Genomic DNA, 21,309 nt, shown 5'->3' with positions numbered 1-21,309 from the left:
TTTGCAATATTCAGAATTTTTCTCTATTTTTTCTTTTTTAAAGTCTCCTTTTTTTTAAATAACAAATATTTTAAATAATGTGAATATTGAAAATGTTTTTCATCTTTATGCTCTTTTTTCTCCTTTTTTTTTTAACCCACAAAATTTAATGTGAATATTGATCGTGGGTAAATGATTAATGATTCATTTTTTTGTTTTGTTTCTCACTTTCCCGCTTTTTCTTTTCTTTCTTTTTTTTTTACTCAAAAATGTAAAATAATGTGAATATTGATTATGTGCACATTATTCATCCTCCTGCTCTTTTTTAAAAACATTTATTTATTCTTTTTTTGTTTTCAAACCAGAAAACTAAAATGATATGAACGCTGAGGACGTTTTGTTACAACCTGGCTTTTATTCATCTTCATCCTCTTTTTATTTTAATTTTTCTAAATAAGCCAAAGTTAAGACATTGGTATTAAAAAACAGGTGAATGGAAATACACCAAGTTTCGCACTATGGAGAGTAATAACATTTAGAGATTATTTCCATTATTGATTAAGTTATTCATCCATTTCTTAATTAATAATTTTAGCGTACAAACTGTTAAAATATGACGACACATGTTCCCATAAACCAATAATATTTGAATGAAGACCAGCTGACTGCACCAAAAAACTTGACAACTTCGCGATTGATAAATTCTGATGAGCGCCACCTACAGGAAGTGAAACCACACAAACAAACCGGCAGTCCAACTGAAAACACAGTGATCTCACAGACACGAGTGCCTAATGACAGAGATCATTTAAATCATCTCCATCACGCTCACAGTCATCAAGGCTTCTGACTATTATCTGTCACAACAAGCCAGATTAACAAAAGCTAACGAACTTTAAGGAACTTGTGTGACAAAAAATAGTCAAAAAATGATTTATAATAAACAACAGTGAAGCTGCAGACAGACGAACGACTGTGAGCTGCGTTAAAGCACCTTTTCATTCATGAATTTGAAATCAATCGTCACTTTTTGTCTTTGTTTTCTTTTTTTAGATGTTATCTTATTGATTTCCGGGTTGTTGTTGTTGTTGTTTTTTTTTAATTTAAATTTCTGAATCATGAGTTATTAATTATTTCATGTTCGTAGCATTTCAATGAGCCACATTTGAGACTTTCTTTAAATTCAGAGATTAACCTCCTGATGGGAAAGATAAGAGGATATACCCCGCCAAAATAAAAGTCATTTTCCCATCATTCAGTCTTTTGTGGCTCTCTGTCACATTTCCACGTTCCCTCTGTGGGGATTTGTAGACGTTAAAGACTGATATTTCACAGCCAAGCTGCCTACATGCCAGTATTTTGTGGCGACATGTTAATTTTTAAATTTAAATCTGCAGATTATAAAAAAAAAAAAATCCAACCAAAGATCTGACTCGGAGACTTTTGAGGGAAACTTGTGAGTATTAAACGCAGCACGGTGACATTCAGAGAGTCGATTCATCTGCATGACGTGTTGTAAAAAGACTGAATCCTTTTTCTTTTTTTTTTTTTGCGTGTGTGTTCGTTTTAAATTGTGAATTATTTTCTCGCAGACAAACTGGTGATTCGTCATGTGTCCACTCGTACAGCTCTCTCTTCCTCTGTGGTCGTTCTGTTTCCGTGTTCAGCGTGACGACACACTGAGATTTAAAAAGTCCTGACGGAGACTCGCGGGACTCGACACAACACACATCGTGATTACATTTCCTCCTGAAGCCGATCACTTTGTTTCAATTCACTGATGCACTTTCTGATCTGTCAGAACTGTTTTGTTGTTTCTGGAACCTTTTAGTTTTATTTTTCAGAGCAGTTTATGAAGATGATGATGATGATGATGATGACTGAAGATGTATTTTAGGCTTGTGTGTTTTTTGTCCAAATAAAAGTTTCTGAAAACATCAGAGGGTCCGAATCTCTTAATTTAACACCAAATGTCTGTTTCATTTTAAACTTCATTCTTTGTTTCCTTAGTTTGACCACGAGAGGCTGAAGATCACCACGACTTCATGTTCTGAACCAAAAGCTTTTCGTGTTTTATTTTAGATCAATAAAAATCATCTGATTCTAATAACCATATTTTTAAAAAAAAATAATTAATTAACTGTTTCACGCATGAAAACAAAAAATTGTGCCCCTATATTTTCTTTAGGGGGTCCTGAAATGGTGTGACAAAAAAAGCTCCTGTGGAAAATAAATTGTCCTCTCAGAGAAAAATCTTCTTGTCACGTGTTTTCAGCTCCGTACACATGGAACTGCCCAGAAAATGTTGTTTCAAATTTCTTTTTACTTGGTTTCACTCATGGATCCCCTGAGAAATGTTTGTCACTGGTGAAAAAAAAAACAAAACATTCAAATAGAATTGAAAAATGTTTTTACTCCCAAAAAGTTCTGACAGTGAGTCAGGGACTGATTCAGAACCAGCCTGGGTGCCGTCCCGCCTCACAGCTGCTTCCACTCGTCACTCAGGAGTCTGATCAACCTGCAGTCAGTCCAGAGCGATTCTGAAAATCAGCCCGAAACAAAGAAGGACAGCAGGTCTCAAACAACGGGACAGTGAAGAGTCACACACTGAAATGTAAATTACAAAATATTTATTTTTAAAACTACCTTTACATTACAGTGTTAGTAGAGAAGATTCTCACAGTCTTCAGTCAGTCTAATGTTCAGATTTTCAGGGCTAATTAAAAATTCCTCACGGAGAAATGTTTTGACCGTCCAGGCCGAGACACAGAGAGATTGAATCAAATTAATTCAAAGGAAAAATAATTTAATCTCGCACACAGAACTACTAATGGACCGTGTGGCGGATGGATCCAATGTTTCAGAGCAACACCGAGTCCAAAAACAGCTCGTGATCCGATCTGGAGCTGGTCTACTTATCACCTCTTCATGTGAAGTTTATTCTGCTGCATTGGGTCAGAACTTCCTGCTGAGAAACGTTGTTGTCAGTCACGGGCAGAACTCCAGCCGGGTTTGAGTCACACGTCTCTCCGGAACCTCCAGAACCATCAGCCGCTCGATCATGTTCAGAATCTTAAACTGTCCAGATAATAAAAGCGAATCGTCCTACGTTTAGTTTTTTCCCGTGTGTCCGTCATCAGCTGTCCCATCCCTCCAGGACGGGCAGGAACGGCAGGTCGGTGCTGCCCAGGTAGGTCCTCCCTCGGTGCTGGAAGACGTCGCTGATGGCCCACGTCAGCTGGCCTCCCGGGTCGTGCAGCGTCCCCACGATCTCGCCGTCCAACCCGAGCTCCAGGACCAGAGCGTAGCGCGGCAGCAGGGCGTTGTACCAGCTCAGAGGGATCAGCTGGAGACACGGGTTCAGTTTAATAAGGCTGCAACCACTTATTATTCTCATTCCACAGTCTAAAACTCGAATCCTCTGCATTTATTTAAAAGAAAAGCAGCAAATCTTCACATTTACAAAGCTGGATTTTGCTTAATCATGTTCGATCAGAGAATATAAACACTGCTATTACTTTAATTTTTACTCTGAGCTCGTCATGTTGGTGTCTTTTGACGATTTATCCTTCAAACCTCTCAGTAGTTTGGTCACATCGTCCACAAAACATGTTTTAAATAATGTTTTTCAGCCAGTTTGACCTGAATCCCAGAGTTCACAGGGAGTTCAGACCTGCTCCTTTCAAGAGTGTGTGTCTGTGTGTGTGTGTGTGTGTGTGTGTGTGTGTGTGTGTGTGTGTGTCCTGTCCCATCACATTACACACCATCCAGTCTCGCTGCAGCCCAGAACAAAGCCTGTTATTCTCTCCCGACTGACTGACAGACACAATCATTGTGAATCACACACACACACACACACACACACACACACACACACACACACACACACACACACACACACACACACACAGCGAGGAGCAGATGCATCATGGGAAAGCAGATTCATCTGCCAGGAGTGGTGACATTCAAATCATTTTTATGCGGCTAATTTGTTCCTGCATGATTAAATACAGCTTGATATTGAATTTGCAAAGATTAAAATCATCTCTGAGGGTGATAATCTTTGGCATCTTGTTGTTTGTTCTGATCCAGATTCGTGATTCTGCAGTGACGCTGTGAAACAAACCGACCTTGGCCAGGAAGCGTTTGACGGCCGGGTACGGGGCGATCATGTCCAGGAAGGGAGGCGTGAGCTTCCTGAACCGCGTCGTCGTTATTCCAACCAGGAAGGTCTCGTGGTCGCTGAGGCGGATGTTGTCAGGGTAACCGATCATGTTGTCCATGATGATCTCTTTGGTACCGGCCTTTGGGCCCTTCAGCCAGAATCTGAGAGAGGACACAGTCAGCTGAACACCTGAGGAACTGATGTTTATCTTAACGTGTGTGTGTGTGTGTGTGTGTGTGTGTGTGTGTGTGTGTGTACCTGAGTATGCGTCCGATGCTCGTCTCGGCCAGCAGCAGGAAGTGTTCGTCAGGCGACAGGACGATGCCGTTGGGCATGTAGAGAGAGTCCAGCAGAACCTTCACACTTCCTGTTTGAGGATCGAAGGCGAGCAGACGACCGAGGCTGTTCAGCTCGATCACCTGAGGCCCAACACATCAGCTCAGTTTAGTTTCTGAGCTTTTGTTTCTTTTTGTTCGGTTCATCTTTTTACTTTTTATTTAGCGTAGCACAGTTTTGAGCACTTTGACCTCATCATAGGTTTGTTCAGTTTACGTGTTTTATTAGTTTTTTTTTCCCTATTGTGTGTTTAGAAACCTTAGAAACTTACATTTAGTTTAAAGATCTGTCATTTTAAAACATTCATTATATTCAACAAATCAGAATCATTGTGTTTCTATATCACATATATCTCTTATTTCTTTAGTTTCTCCTCAGATTCAGTCCAACAGTTTTGATTTCCGTTATATTTCATGTGGATAAAAACGACTTCTACAGTTTGAAACTTGGCTCAGTGGCTGTTAAACGTATTAAACATTACATGAACGTGTACGTGTGTGAGATTCATGGAGTTGGTTGTTTGACGTGTGCAGCTTCGGCGTCGACCAGTTTTCTCTTTCTAACATCGAGTGCATGTTGACACGTCTCTCCTCGAGCCTCATCAGCAGCCTCGGCTGTTTTCTCAACTGAAAGGACTCTCGGCATTTTTTGGCAGATGGACGAGTACAAAAAGATAGAGTGTGTCCTTGTGTGTGTGTGTGTGTGTGTTTTTAAAAGGACTGCGGTTGCCAAGCAACGCTGAAAAACAGCCTTGATGGCTCCTGCAGCTTTTCTCTGCTTGGTTATCTATTAGGGGATTTTTATTTTCTGTGAAGAGCGCCTGCTGCTCACCTCTCCCTCTCTCTCTCTTTTCAACTCTTTAAGATGCGTTCACATTTTAAAAATCGAGAACATCTCTTCCCTCGTCTCACCTCTAGTTTGACGTGCCTGCGCCCCCAGCGGCTGGACGAGTCGGTGAAATAGATGATCCCAGTTTGGGAGGAAATCTCGAGGCCGTTAAGGAAGGCGAAGGGAACGCCGTCAGCACCTGAGGAGGGATTAAAACCAGAGTCACACACACACGAGAGATTCATTTATTAGAATTCAACAAACACACAAACAAACACTTCACCCTGTGAGTTAGCCAGGAGCAGAGTCTTCTCTCCGGTTTTGGGGTCGACGCTGTGCAGCCCGAAGTACGAGTCTGCGACGATCAGCTGGCCGTGACGATCCAGACGGACGCCGTGAGGACGACCGCACACGGGCTCGAAGTCTGTGCTGCTGCCTGCACACAGACGCACAACAGACTCAACCCACATCGCTTTACATCACATGTTGTTGTGCTGTAAACAAACACAAGTATGCTCCCAAGCATCTGTCAAACCTTCATCGTTTCAAAAGATTTCCAGCACCGGTAAGAACCTTTAATTAGCTTCTTTATCGTCTTAAAGGCACAAAAATACTCTCAGCACAAGAAAAGGACGACTAATAACACCGACATCAGGTCCTAAAGAGAAGTGTGAGAGTGTTTAACCGAGTGTGAAGGAAAGTGTCGGAGGAGGAGAGGAAGGATACGGCCGCTCCTGAACAAACACAGAAGAAGAAACGGACGTGTGATCGTAAAAAAATAATAAAAGAAAACACGAACCACATTCTGGTAAATTCTGTCCCATCTGTGTGATGAGGGTGAGGCTGTCATCAGGACCGATCCTCCACAGCTTCCCGTCGACGGTTCCTGTGTACACGTTACCTGAAACACACACAGACACACACACACACACACACACACACACACACACACACACACACACACACACACACACACACACCTGATTTCAGCACGTCACCTGAGACGTACAGGTGCAGACAGGCAGAGGTCAAAGCCCTTGAAGAGAGTTAAAATTCAGTACGCTCACCTTCCTCATCGGAAGTGAAGGATTCTGGTCCGTGTAGTTTCCCGGTGAACAGCCTGCGGCCCTTCTGCAGTCGGGTGTTGACGGCCAGCGGCCCCTCGAGGGCCGGAGGAGGCCCCTTCAGTCTGGGGGAACAGATTGGGATGAACCGACAAATTCAATGTAACGGCAGGAATTTAATCACACGCTGACTGACGATGGTGACGCAGGAAGTGACCATATTTGGACGAGAGGGTGGAGCTGGAGAGGAAACCCTGATTGGATCAGCTGTTTTTATCCTGTATTTTACTCTAATGGGATCAAAATTTACTAAATCAGCATCACGCTGCGTTGAAGAAGACTTGAAACTAGAAACTGAGACCATAAACTCATCAATCAACTGTTACAGAGGGGATAAATCAAGTGAGAAGTAGGCTCACTTTCTCATAAGCTTACATAGGATCAGACTTATTTCTGAGACCAGTGGAGTCGCCCCCTGCTGGTTATTAGAAAGATGGCACATTTGTGTGTGTGTGTGTGTGTGTGTGTGTGTGCTTACACATGTGGTTTGGGGTCTATGGGTGAAGGCAGCAGGTAAACGCCAACAGCCACAGCGAGCAGGGCGGCTAACAACGATCTCCTACCAAACCTGAAGAGAGAGCAGAAATAAAATGAGACATTTCAGTGCAGTACTGTTGATTATCTTGAAGATATTGAACCTTTCTCATATTTTCCTGTAAAAATAAATACGACTTAAACAACTAAAACAGATGTAAAATATAAGAGAAACAAACAAAAACAAATACCTCAAAAAAAAAAGAAAAAAAAAAAAGAATACTGAGAAGAATAAGCATCATTTATCTGAGTTGTTTCTTTTATTCTTGGTAGTTTTCCTCCTTTCATATACGCATCGACTGCACATTTCAGAAGCTTTAACTGTGTTGTGTAACCTTCAAAATTAAAGGATTATGTTGTCTGCAGGTCACAATCAGCAGAAAGTAAGTCAGCGGCGTCGAGTCACACGTGGTGGAGTGAACTTTGACATGTTTAAGAAACACAGGATCTGTAATAAGTTGCACAAAAGCTGATTCCCATCGGTCCAAGAGTCAGTTGTGTAAGTGGAAACCAAACCAGACGACAGGTCAACGTTCAAGTAAATACACGAGATTGTAAAGTGCAGCTGCTGCATGTATGTTTATCATCTAAATGTAAAGAATTTCCTCTGTTTCCTCCTATCAGAGGGAGAAGGTGACATGGTTCAAACACGACATGTGGCATCGCTCTGTAGTGACAACATTACAGGACAGAAGGAAATCACAAGGGAAGCTCTGCAGCTCTTTGCATGACTGGAGTGACGTGTTGCAACATACAGTCATGCATCAGTGAATCAAAAGGGCATCAGGCCAGAAGTCTGGTACAATACTTTACATACACTGCCTCCATTGTTCTCACCACTGACTCTGATTGTACTGAGGATCAAACATACTGGTTGCACATGGTTTTCACCTTGATTAATTATGCGTGAAAGCTGTGATGTCTTTGGAAATACTATTCACTAATTCAACATGTGAATAAAAGCAATACAACCTTGGGGAAATGCTTGTTTCATGTGACAATGTGTTAAAAAGTTTGAAATTCATGTGAAACTATTTAATTTTCACATGTGGAAAACTCAACTTCCATGTGAAACTGTGAATAAAATCAAAACTTATAAAAAGTTGTCATGTCTACTTTAGCTCTGCAGTGAGACAACAGTGTCCCATTAAGAACCCCATTTGGAAACAGAGCTTTTTAAGATGGAACCTGGCACCTTGCACCCTCACCGCCCACAACAGATGCGTGTGAAAGCAGCACCTGAACCGGCATTTGGCCGCTTGTCTCTTTAAATATGCGCAGCTTGGTGCATTTATTGTTGCCGAACAGAAGTTTGTCCCTTAATAGTACAAAATATGGTCTTTGATTGTTTATTTCCACACGCGGCTGATTTTGCAGAAACAATTGACAGATTTGTGAACGCAGTCTGGCGACGCAGACAGATCGTTCACACTTCTGGCGCTCGCAGAGCTAAAAGCGACCAAAACATTTCCGACCGGAAGTTCAAAACAATCAAAATGTTGAACTTACATCGTTGAGTTTTGAGAGTTGTTGTTGAGGCTCCTCTTCCTGCTGGATCACTCTGATCTGACTCAACTGCGGGAGATGAAGGAGCGTCAAACACACCTGAGCGTGTACAGGAGCATCCGGCGAGCGCCTTCAAAATAAAAGTCTCAAGGCGCATGTTTCCGGTCCGATTTGTTTGACTGTTTTGCCAGACTTGTGATAGATTTACATTAAGGAAATCAATTTACTTACTGTTCACGTCAACTAGGGGTAGTTACTTTACTTGAACACTTCTTTGTAAACAGAAGATATTTAAACCTGTTAAAACTATAAATGTTCCTGCTTTTCAGGCCCTTACTGACTTTAAATAAAACTGAGTTATATAGGGTGGAAATCAAGGTGCTTGACTATTAAGTAAAGAAACAAACAAAACATGTATATACAGGAAAAATAAGACAAGTGCAAATTACCTTCCCCAATAAAACCAAGCTATTAAAACAAAACAGGCAGCATGAAGATCTAAACCTGCCAAAATCAGTAAAATATATATATAATATAAATAATATATATAACCTATAGACCTGTTTTGACTGAGGTAGGCTGGACCCACCTGGACAGCCACACACTGACCAGGATTCAAACATCCGGTCCAGGTACAACAAACCAGGACAACAGGATCTACAGCAATTCAGACTAGATAAGTGTGGTCAGATGGTATCGACGAGAGGGAAGATGACCCAAAGAAGACTGAAGTACCTCGGGGACTTGAAAGCAACTGGAGACCATGACTTCAGGTCACCAGAAAAGCAGCCACAGTCAAAAAACCCACAGAGAGGAGGCATCAAGAGCTGGCCAAAGGAGGACATAACCTCTGATATCAAGACCAGGAGGCTCCTCACAGTGTGTGGAGGGTTACATCCGAATTCCAGCATCCAGAGGCTGGACACTAAGTGGAAGGAAGGAGGCCGAGGACTAGTGAGTTTAATAATCCTGACATCATTTCCCTTCAAACATCTTCCACGTAACCAAAACTTAGGAAACACTCTGCTTTTACTTTGAAGGCTGTGCTGACAGGTTCAGTGCTGCAGCTTTATGTCTGACACAGTTTAATGTTTGTCTGTGAGAGGAGGAGAAAGAGGAGGAGGAGGAGGTTGAGGGGGTTTCCCTCCTCTTGTGGGTGCAGCTATTTAAGTTGGGGTCACACAGAGGACAAGAGGAGGAGGCGGTGCATGAATGTGCTGCCAAAATACTGACAGCATGTGTTTCAGCATGAATTTGTAAACGTCAAGGAAACATAAAGACAGACTTCTGGCAGAGACGGAGGCTGGAAAAGGATTTTATAAGCAGGGAAGAACGATTTCACAGTGTCAAGTCTGTCAAATATAAAGATACAGCAGCTGGTTAGTGTAGCTTAGCATAAAAAATGAAAACAGGGAAAACAGAAAACACAAATGTGATGAGCTGACAAAGAAGATAAAAGCTAAATTTATAAGTTTGAGGTTGTTTCATGTAGGTGCTAAACTAGCTGCTTCCAGCCTTAATCCTAAACTAACAGCTTCCTAGTTGTAACTTAACAGGAAGAGAGTTATAAAAGGAGTAATCTACATTCTTGGAAATACACTTACTTAGTTTTTATTAGAGGAAATTAGATTAGCACAGTAATACTGACCCTTAAATCATAGCTTAACTAGCATAACAGTTGGAAACAACTAGCACCTAAACCAAACTAAATCTCACTGATGAACCTTTATCTTGTTTTTGTCATGTAAATTTTTACCGAACATTCTCAGGCTTGCTGTTTTCCCAGCTTTCAGTTTTTATGTTTTTAAGCTAAGCTAACCGGCTCCTGCACCTTCATGATGGACAGGTGTGACACTGCAAACTTGCTTTGCTCATTTTAACATTTCAAATAGCTGGAACCAGTGAATTTGGTCAGTTTTTGATTAAGGAATTAACTCTGATATTTTCTAATTATCTGCAAATTAACTTTTCTTTCAATCGAGTAATAAATGAATAATCTAAACCTTCATCTCTTGTCAACTACAATCTCATCTGCCTCTAAAGTGGCTGAAATAACCAAATTAAATCAGAACACAAAAACAAATGTGTTACAATCTATAAAACACACACACAAACACTCCGACAGACGACTTTGTTGTTTTAATTTCACCTTTAATAGATGCAGCCCGCCTTGTGTGAGGAAAGGCCACGTTTGGTAACGATTCAAAGAAGAAACCACAAGATACCGACAAAAAAAAAAAAAAAAAAAAGCCTGTTTGCCTGCAGAGAAAACTGCAACGAAAAGCATCATCTGATGAAAACCAACTTCTGTCTGCAGGTCGTTGTCCTGCTGCTGTCAGACTTTAAGAAAAGGCACTGCAGAGGTCGGAGCTGTCAGACCTGAGAGCAAACGCCAAATTAAACTTAATCGTCTCATTAAACACAACTACTGACTCACTGTTGGGTTTCATTTCTTTGATTCTTTGAACAAAAACTTTTTGATTATTTGCACCTCAGGTCTCAAACCTGTGACCTCTTTTTTTTTTTTAATCAAGTGTAGAACAACAGAGTTTGTGTTTCTGAGCTCAGATGCTTAACGTGGAACTCATCATGTGGGATGAACCTGATGAATCGCAGAACATCCGAGTTCCTGCGTACAACAACAACAACAACAACAACAACAAAAAGAAGCAGAAGTGGAAAGATAATATGGATAAAATGGCGGAAGAGCTACACACAGATCTTTGGCTTTTAATAAGACAGATCCTGGCTGTTCAAACACGAGACACAGATCGCACAAAACTGAGGAAAAATTATCCTAAGAGTCGGAAACTGCTGAGAAATTCAAGCTCATATTTGGGGAAATAATCTCACCACAATGTTTCAGATTTTACAGTGTAACTAGTAACTAAAGTTAGACACAAACGTAGTGGAAACATAAAGATGCAAAAAATGGAAATGTTTAAAATAATATCAAAAAGTTCAGTACTTTGCAGATAGTTTTGATAATGATCTCCTTGGTTATGAATAACCGATATCCTTATTGGCTCTAAAAAAAATAAATAAAATAAAATCTGTCAGATGAAAAGTCCTTGAAAGTGTTAAGAAAAAAAGGAAAACTCCTGATGAAGTTCATGTTTTATGATCAAAAGCTCTAGAGAGGCTTCGAACAGCGAGGAGGTGGTGAGACTTTTTTCTTGATCAGATTTTTTTTGTTTTTAAATCTAAAATTGTTGAAACCATAGATCAAAATAAACAAATATTCCTGTATCGAGTATTAAAACAAGAAATAATGACCAATAGGATCATTTAAAACTTTTTGTTAAACTACCAACAAGCGAAAAAATGAACCTTAAACTAACTGATTGCGCTCTGTGACTCTAGTTTGATTAATCAGCCTTAAAACAAGATGTCTGAATACACACCCGGTGGATCAACTCTTCAGTCATAAACACTACTGGCCCAGAAGCTTTTTCATGATCGATACATTGATCAACCAGCCCTAATTTACATCACCAGCAGATCTGACAGTGTTTGAAATAAATGACATTTGATTTCACCGACAACATTTAGACTCCACAGATTCTCCAAAACGCTGCCCGACCCGCCGTTTCCTCTACGACGCTCGGCGGTGCCTTAGTGTTGAACAGCGCAGCGATGTGTACAGTTAGCATGGATGTACACGAAGAGACAAACAGGAACACATGCGACGTTTCACAGTCTACAGCTAACTCAAAAATCATTACAGAAGATCGTTGAGGCCAAAAATAATAAAATGAGCTTTGAAAACACTTCCGTCACACTTTACTTCCATATGTTTAAAAAAAAAAAAGGGAACATGTAAGTAAGATTATAGTGAATTAGATGTTAAGATTAAGTAGAGAGAGTGATGGCGGCAGATTGCAGGAGAGAAAAAGGAAAAAATAAAAAATAAAAAACCCGTCGTCCCTGAATTCAACGTTAAAGTGCCCAAAAAAAAAAAATTAATTGATACGACTCGTCTGGTTTTGTTCTGTTTCAAACAGCTAAAAGTTGTTTATCTGATACACAAACAACGACGACAACAACAACAACAACAACATGGCTTTAAGATTCATTAACTGTTTCCATGCAGACTTTTCCGTATCATTTTAAATTATATAGTATGGAAGCAAACAAGGGCCAAAATGTTTGAGATCTCTGAACAACTGAACACCTCATTTGTGTTATTTGAATCTTTAAAATATCATGTTTTTCACCAAGTTGGGTGACTTCATTTAGTATCTATTAAATTGGAGCAACTTGAATAAATTCTTCTTATTGTTTTTAAATGTATGCACTTGATTTTATTTATTAGAATTTGCAAACATCCCCCAAATAAAAAACAACAATGTTTTATCAGTTGCACAACTTAAAATTTGTTACTGACAATGTCAAAGAAAAAAATAAAGATGGTCTTCATAGTTAGATGTTAATATTAATATATAAGTAATAACTATTCTTACACTCGAAGAGGGACAGATTCATTTCACTCCCTTTTACGGGTGAAGCTCCAAAATTGCTGGATCCTACATTTCCCATAATGCAACTCAGTCATGTCCTCCATTAGACCATCCCTGCCTCCGAGGCTTTTTTTGTATAAAATTTTGAGGCTCTAGTCCGAACTTGATGACATCATTGTGACATCATTAGGGTTATTTTGTTGTAATTCTCACCAGTTAACTGAACTTCATGTATAAAGTTGGTGTAGTGGCCCTTTAAAAGTCATTGTCAGGTATTCAGTTGCGTGTAAGATTCAAATCATCACGGCCTGTTTTGTCTTCCACAGATTTAACCCAGTGTAAAATAAACCAGGGTCAAAAAACCCTTTTAAATAAAACTCTGAACTATATATGTTTGTCCCTCCGGAGGGGAAGAGGCCTCTAATATACTTCTTGCTCCAGGCAACACCACAAAAATATCTTTGGTTATAACAAAAAACAGTTAAAATAAAAACATTTAAGATATAGATTTGACACAGAAATGAGAGAATAGTTGCAGTATTTGTCCACTAGATGGCGGCTTTGTACTGTACAAGCGTCACTTTGACTTCATTCAGAAGCGTTTTTGCATCTATTTAACTTTACTCGTCTGAGAATCTGCAGATTCAAAAAAAAAAAAAAAGCAAAGATTTTCTACTAAACGATCCTCTTTGGTCTCTAAGCCGTATATGATGAATTACATGTACCAAAGAAGACATTGCATATTTATTTAAGGCAGCTATTTACTCGCGACACCTCACAGAAATTCCTCTTTTTCCTTCTTCTGCACTTCCATTAAATTGTTCTCCTTCCATCCTTTGCTTTATCTCCTTCTCTGCTCCACCATCCTTTCTTTCCTCCCTATATTTTCTCTCTTTTATCCTCCACTGCTGAAATCACAGTTGACAACGAGGTCAAGGCTGCACGTTTCAACTTGAGATAAGAGCACAAAAAAAACAAACCCACATGCGTTTTAAATGAATGCCTGCAGACAGACGGACAGGAGAACGACACAATGCAGCCATTTTCCCTCCCACTGTCCTCCGCAGGCTATCGGCGCTCGCAGGCCTCCCCGCTTCTCTCAGCCGTGGGATTATAGGAGCTTTCATAAACGCAACAAGCAAACAAGCACGAGGGGGAAAATCCCGTCGCCGTCCTCAAGGTTACAGCCACTATCGTGTACTACTCCCTCTATCTTCTACGCCCGTCTTCCCTCCTCCGTCTAATGTTACTCGTCTACTTCCTCTAAACTGCTCGGTCAACTTCCTGAAACCGGTCACATCTCAGTCCTCTCCTCTCCGACCGACACAGAGGTCAAAGGTCAAAACTACCCAGCCAAACAAACGGCTTTAAATCCAACCAGTTCATCATCATCTTCATCATCATCATCTTCACTCGCTGTCACAAACAAAACTACATTTCTACCTCACAAGCGTAAAGTTTGTGTCACATTAAACCTGAAACACAAACGTAATAAAACTTCTTCTCACGTCTCTTTACTTTCAGCTTCGACATCCAGTTTCAGGCCAATTCTATGGAGTCTCAAGTGTGCCAATAATTTAAATAAAATGTAAAAAAAATAATAATAATAATAATAATACATTATTAATGGTGTAGTTACATTTCCAGAATATTCATGCATAAAAATCAAAGTAAATGTAATACGTTGACAAAACTCAGAAAAAAATTCAAATATCTTGTTATTTTGTCACAATATGCTGCTTAAAATAAACTAATAACTTCATTATAATTTATATTTTTATAGGTTTTATACCTGAACAATGTAAATGTTGCAAACTAAATTATTTTTTATTATCGATAATTATATTTTTTAATGTATCAGTTTTTACATATTAGCCATAGTGGTGGCAGCCAAGTCCGTTTTATTATTGTTTACTTTGCATTCTTTATATTCTATTAAAAGCCATAACAATAAAAGAATAAATGTGTAATTTTTAGATTATAATGTAACACAAATAAATGAAAATACTTTTTTAAATTGGCCCACTTGAGACTCCGTACGTTAATACATGCAGGCTACTTCTTCATTTCTCACTTCAGAAATATTTCTCAACTCTCCGGCTAAATCACTCGAGACGTCGTCACTCTGTGTGTATTCTCTAACTAACCTTGTATTCCCGTCTTGTAATTACAGCTTCAAAGACTGTTTCTGATGATCGCTGTGTGTTTATTATCAGTCTGGATAAACTATTCTCCGTGTCTGTGTCAACAACCAGATCGGCGCTCCGCCTCTGTAGAATAAACTCGAATAAGACTTTTCTGCTTCAAGAAAGAAAAAAAAAAGATAAAAAGCTTCACCCATATAAATTAAGAAAAAAAAATATGTACAGACCTTTTGAAACAAACAAATTAAATAAAATTCTAACTCAACATATGGCCTTGAGTCTTTTTCAGGAAGGGGGAGACGAAGAGGAATCAGTCAAACTGTATAAATTACGTGACAGCAGGACAGAGTGAGAGAAGAGGAGGAGGACGAAGTGAATATGGCACAAGTTAAGTGAATCTTTGGTGTGAGCAGACGGACCGCAGGCAGCAGTTTGAAGTCTTTAATCCAGGCTGAATCAAACATCCATCCCAGTACTGTCCGTTCATCCCTTTATTCACTTGTCCATCGCTTGCTGTCCCCTCAGTTTCTGTCCTCTTCATCCCTTCATCCAGGCGCTGGATCCTCTTCTCTCCTTCTGCGTCCACATCCCTCTCTCCATCAAAATTTACACTACTTTCATCCTCTGAGGAGTTTCGAGATCGTCCCTCCTCCGTCCCTCTAGGGGGCAGTAGTCCTGTTTTTAGGAGGTTAATCCTTTAGGAGGGCCCTCTGACCTCCCGCAGCGCCTCCTGCAGTCTCTGGCGGTAGGCCTCGTAGCGGCGAATCACCGCCTCCCTCTGCTCGTCCTCCTCCTTGTCGAGGATCCGCAGGAAGTTGCGCAGCTCGGGGATGGAGAACGCGTCCCACTGGAAACAGAAGAAAAGCAAAACAAACTTTATTCACGCAGCACATTTTAGGTGTTTGCAGTGTGCAGTTGTCTGGATGATGGAGGTGTAGCGTTACCATGACTTCCCCCGTCTGTTGCTCTCTCAGCACGAAGCTGAGCGTGTCGGTGTCGGGTCCCGCCACCAGACGGAGGAACAACGGCTGCTCGCCATCCGCCAGCTTGCACACATAGACTGCAGGGAGACACACACAGAGATTAATTCAGTCAGCGCGGCACGTTCATCATTCCTACGAGCCACATACATGCAGGCACCACTGTGGTCGCTGCGTGTGTGTTTGTGTGCATATAAACAGGGCTGGCAGAGGATGAAAGGATGGGTGCGGCACATTAACAACCACAGTAATTTACAAAAACAGAGGCAGAGAGGTCCGTGTTGTTAGACTGAACTGGCATCACAGTGAAAGTATCAAAGTACCAGACAGAGGCAGACGACACGGCACTTTTAAAGCCCAACGCTCCTTTATTTGACGATCATTTTTGGCGAGGAGCTTCTGTCTACAGCCATCAGCCGGTTACTTTAGCTTAGCTTAGCATAAACACTTTTGGAACTGGGTGAAAGCTGCAAGCCTGGATCAGGGTTGGACAGTTTTTTATGGTCTATCTGTAAAAAGAACGACAGTGAGACGTTACATATATAATGATAAAGTCTGACGTGAGCTCAGTTGGTAGATTGTGTCCTCAAGTATTTACATAAATGTTCAAGGCTGCTGTAACCTCAGACAGCAGGAGGAACAAACTGAGTGTATCTTTTTCTTCTCAGGCTGATATCAAAACTTCAACTGGAGTCACTTTGTTTCATCCTGAAACTGAAGGTCACAGATGTTTCTGCATTTCGACACCACAGTTTGTTCACCACTTCGTTTTTCTGATGAAAGAGAAGCGACACGACTGAACCACTTGTTCTCCACTTCCAACTATCGTCTGACAGGTTGTTTTCTTACATTTCAAGCACTTTCAAGGTACTTTTTTGATCTAATTCTTGCTAATTTTGACACCAGGAGACAACAAAGAAACATGACGATGGGATTGTTTCTCCTCTGTTTGCATGACTGTCTCGATGAAACACCGGATATGTTGAAATTTAAGCATTTGCCAAACTTTCAGGACTTTGAATGAAGCCTGCACGAAGTCTCCATACATCTGCCGTCATGACTTGTGTCTAGACGGCGTCTTTTATTAGCGGGCTGAGTCTCACTGTATGTCTCCAGTAATGAGGTAAAAGCAGAGCAGGAGGCTTAAATGACAGCAGTAACACGCAAAACACCCCAAATCTCTATAAAAGTTTGGGGGGCAAAATGTTTCACAGACTTCAAACAAGACATAAAAACAAGTCAGACTAATTCAATATATATGATACAGTCGTATACGAGGCTCATAAACTCAAACTTTGTCTCTTCTTGGAGACGCTAAAGAGACTGAAAGATAATATTTGACCCTGCAACAGCTGTTTATTCATGGAGAGAGAGTGTGTGTGTGTGTGTGTGTGTGTGTGTGTGTGTGTGTGTATTTATATGGATGTGTGGGTATTCCTGGTGAGCTGCTGATAGTGGGGAGAGCCCTGTGGCATCCAACAAGAGGGTGAGGCATTCATTCACACACACACACACACACACACCCACACACACACACACACACACACACACACCCACACACACACACACACACACACACACACACACGCTAAGACACACAGATTGTCGTCACTATGTCAGTGCCAAAGCATCTGATACGGGGCTTGGCATGAGTGGCATGAAACACTGACTCCAGCCGTGTAGCTTTCACTGTCGCACACACACACACACACACACACACACACACACACACACACACACACACACACACACACACACACACTCAGTCTTACCCTGCTCCTCTCTGCGGTAGCGTTTGTACAGGGCATATTTGGCCGGGTTGTCCGCCACTGTGAACTTGTTCAGCAAGGCGATGATCACCTGAACACAGATTAAAAAAAAAAAAAAAACTTTATTAACACCAACACCAATGACACTAACATGAACTTATGAATAATGAGTGACAGTGAATAAAAAACAGGATCGGTACTGTTCAAAAATGTGTTTTCAAATAATCGTTTTGACAACTCACATGAAGCCCTTTGTGTTCGGAAGGTAACTAATTAAATTTTGTGTATAAATGATTTTAACAGACACCTGCCGGCCAATCAGAAACTGTCATTCCTGTGGCTGTGACATACTGACTTTCTCAATGAATTGAAATTAATCAACATGTCAGAAAAACACACAAAACTGACTGAACTCTATCGCATTTTTTATTAAAACTTCAACATCAGCGTCTGTTCTGTTGAACTCTGACTTCATCCCGTATGTCATCAGATCCTAATGAAGTTGCGTTGACGTGTGTGTGTGTGTGTGTGTATGATGAGTGTATGATGTGTGTGTTAGCCACCTGTCGGACTGTGTTATTGGAGCTGATGTGCAGGGTGTTGTTGACTCCTCGGGGCAGATAGAAGGCCTCCTCCACCACGGCGCCTCCTGCTCCTCTCTGGCCCCCTCGCACCGTCACCGGCCTCCTCAGGTCCATCTGGACTTTGATGAACCCAGTATAAACACCAGAGGCATTCTGGGAAAGACAAGGGGAGAGAGTGTGTTTTACAGAACCTGCTTTATTTGACAGCATTTGAGAGATTTAAACTATATGGTCAAAAGTATGTGGACACCATTGTCTACTTTAGGCTAAAGTTTTTTTCAGCACTTTGATCGTGTTTCATTGAAAGTAAATATAAATGAAACTACAGACACAACAACAATATTTAGATTTGTCTCCACTGACACAGAAAAGCCTAAAATCCCCCTCAGACTAATGCAGCACTAGACACAAGTGTCCACATACATTTGGCTGAAGATTCCTACTGTATCAATCAATCATCATATTTAATTTATGGTCATTTATCTATAAAAATAGGAAAAATAAACGTCTACACATTAAAAATCAGACAGAAATGCACAAAATCTGGGGTGTCCATATACTTTTGGCCTACTAGTGTAACAGCATCATTGAGATTTGCCTCTGCTGGAACAAAAGGGCCCCAAAACAGCCGCCAACTAATCTAACAGTAGACATGTGTGTCCAGATGCTTTTGGCTAAGACTGTATAAGGTATTGGTGGATCATCGTCTTTAATTTATGATCTTTACCTACAAAACCAAAAAGAAAAATGCAGGGCTGTCCACATACTTTTGGCCATATATTGTATGTACAAATTTGACGACTGCAATTCACACTCATGCATGATATCCTGTATTTTCACGAGACTTTTGCTCTGAGATTGTAGCTTTAGCATGACGTGCTATATGATCTCTATAGAAGAGCCCAGTTCACCCATTAAGCCCAGTGTGTGCTGCAGGACAGATGGCACCAAACAGAGGAAGAGCATCTTAATCTCATTACTCCGTGTGCTGCCTGGAGGAGCGTACGTGCAAAGAGTGTGAAGGTGGTCAGTTTCATAATGAGGAGGACAAAGATAGACACATTTGTTCCATCACAGATGAAGCGATAAAGAGACAAAGACGGGCGTAAAAAGACAGAATTAGAAACAAAGGTGTGGGTTCAAACATCCTGCCTGTCTGCAAGCTCCACATACTGATGATATCAGCTCTGACGCTCAACATCCAACAGGTGCTGAGCAGCAGGTTCCAGACTGATTACTGGACCTTTCCTGCTCGGTTCTGGCTGAACGACCCGCTGAGTCGAGTGGTTTCAACTCCACGACACCTCGGCTGTAATAAATCTCCTCATGAATTATTTTCCCTGGTTTGTACTGACTTCTCCTGGAACTTTCTGAATCCCCTGTGTAGAGAAGGTTTTTGAAAATGAAAACGCTTAAGAAGATTTTTTCGATATCGAATTCTGTTAACCGACAACACAGGACCCCTACTTCACCTCCGATACTTCATTTCTCCTGGATCTAAGACACTTTTCACGCTGCCAAGGAAAACACCGTGGGGGAGAACAATAGCAGGAATAACATCACATCACTCTGATGTGACTGCTGAGGAATGCGATGAGGAGGCGGAGGAGGCGGAGGAGGAGGAGGAGGAGGAGGACAGCGTGGATGTTGAAACATCAGCACACCTTAAAAAGTAGAGATTTAAGGCCGGCAGGACTCTGCCTGTTTGGAAGTCACAGCTGTTTCACTCATGTTCGTGTCAGCATATTTTTATCTTTAAATGGAAAGCGAATAACAAGTTGATAAAAGCGTGTTTATTCAGGAAGGCATACAGAAGACGGCAGCGAAGACTGGAAAGATCTACTTCACTTCCATTGTTTTTTCTAGAGTGCCTCCCTCCTCCTGTATTAGACAGTTATAGCGCAGGTGGTCCAGGTCGAACTCTAACACTCACTTTTCCTTCTGTATCTCGATCAACCCTTGGAGCTGTTGTACAGAGCCTAATTCACTTTAAGTAAATATTATAGTATTTTATAAAATACATCGGCCTTCATCTCCTTCTCCTTTGTTTGGACTGCAAGCGTGTCTGACTGCCTACGTCACGTTTGGTCCGAACATTTCGCCATTTTAGTCAAACGATCCTTAAGAGACGATAAAGACATAAAATCAAACATGAATATCAACAGGAGTGGAAGTACCGAGCAGACTGAGTCACTAATTTACTTTAACTTGACAATTATGACATACTTTGTTATTTCTACCTCTACACTTTCAGTTACTTTGTGCATGACAGACAGATTATAGGCTGCTTTGATTTAAAGTATACAAAGCGTCTTAAATGTGCTACAGAACAACATTAAAATGCTGTCGCGTGTATTCATTAGTGGAAAAAAGTATTCTGTAATCATATGTCAGTTTTAACAAAGCCCTTCCCCAAAATGAGAACTTCAGGACTTTTAATAGCAGTATGGAGTATTTTTAGACAATGTTATTATCTACTTTTATTTAACTAAAGGATCAGAAGTATTATTGTTTCTTTGATAACAGTTTTAAAAACGTCATTCAGCTGTTTAACAGGAGAAGAAGCAGCGGCACACAGAATATCTACATGATAAAAAACTGCTTTGTACAAGATTTTCTGCTGTTTTTAAAAGAGAAACAAGCTCCAAGTTAAATACACACGACCCACTGACTCAGCTCGTGTGTGTTTGTTTTACTCACGAGTGTCATTTTGAGGTGGTCTTTGGTCACCGAGTTGTACAGCTCGATCCTCTGCCTGATTTCCTCCCTGCTGAACTCGGTCCGCAGCTCTCTCTCCTTCTCCACATCCTGACGGACACAAGAAAAAAAGGAAACATGACACGATAAGTCACAAGTCAACTGAGATTATTCAACAATGCAGCGTCTGTCGGGACAACGAT

General features: G+C 40.8%; 2 protein-coding genes and 1 long non-coding RNA gene across 6 annotated transcripts in view; all 3 read right to left on the bottom strand.

Annotated features, from left to right (window-relative positions):
* LOC119032215 overlaps positions 1–21,309 on the bottom strand; it is a 1,052,400-nt gene that overhangs the window by 127,700 nt on the left and 903,391 nt on the right. The window lies entirely within an intron of this gene.
* On the bottom strand, positions 2,595–8,606 carry zgc:194209 (uncharacterized protein LOC570908 homolog). The gene is made up of 9 exons (XM_037121117.1): positions 8,476–8,606; positions 6,911–7,000; positions 6,376–6,497; positions 6,108–6,209; positions 5,592–5,744; positions 5,392–5,507; positions 4,403–4,563; positions 4,110–4,305; positions 2,595–3,325 (listed from the first exon to the last, which is right to left on the bottom strand). Coding segments are annotated over exons 1-9 (1,152 nt in total). The 5' UTR covers positions 8,478–8,606; the 3' UTR covers positions 2,595–3,115.
* The window catches only part of LOC119032204 (ras association domain-containing protein 3-like), a 32,376-nt gene continuing 22,054 nt past the window's right edge, over positions 10,988–21,309 (bottom strand). Inside the window, exons 2-6 of the mRNA XM_037121134.1 lie at positions 21,110–21,217; positions 18,389–18,562; positions 17,829–17,916; positions 16,021–16,136; positions 10,988–15,923 (exon numbers count right to left, since the gene is read on the bottom strand). Of these exons, the coding sequence (XP_036977029.1) occupies positions 15,774–15,923; positions 16,021–16,136; positions 17,829–17,916; positions 18,389–18,562; positions 21,110–21,217 (636 nt within the window). The 3' untranslated portion in view covers positions 10,988–15,773. The remainder of the gene's footprint in view (positions 15,924–16,020; positions 16,137–17,828; positions 17,917–18,388; positions 18,563–21,109; positions 21,218–21,309) is intronic.

This window comes from Acanthopagrus latus, chromosome 14, assembly GCF_904848185.1.
Source record: "Acanthopagrus latus isolate v.2019 chromosome 14, fAcaLat1.1, whole genome shotgun sequence".
Lineage (NCBI taxonomy): Eukaryota > Metazoa > Chordata > Actinopteri > Spariformes > Sparidae > Acanthopagrus > Acanthopagrus latus.
Note: the sequence above shows the minus strand (reverse complement) of the source record. Positions and strands in the feature narration are given on the sequence as shown.

Coding starts and splice junctions, on each gene's coding strand:
- zgc:194209 (XM_037121117.1), bottom strand. Junction 5,508..5,591: donor GCTCCTGGCTAACTCACAGG/GTGAAGTGTTTG, acceptor ATCCCTCCTCAG/GTGCTGACGGCGTTCCCTTC. Junction 3,326..4,109: donor TCAAACGCTTCCTGGCCAAG/GTCGGTTTGTTT, acceptor CCGTGTCTCCAG/CTGATCCCTCTGAGCTGGTA.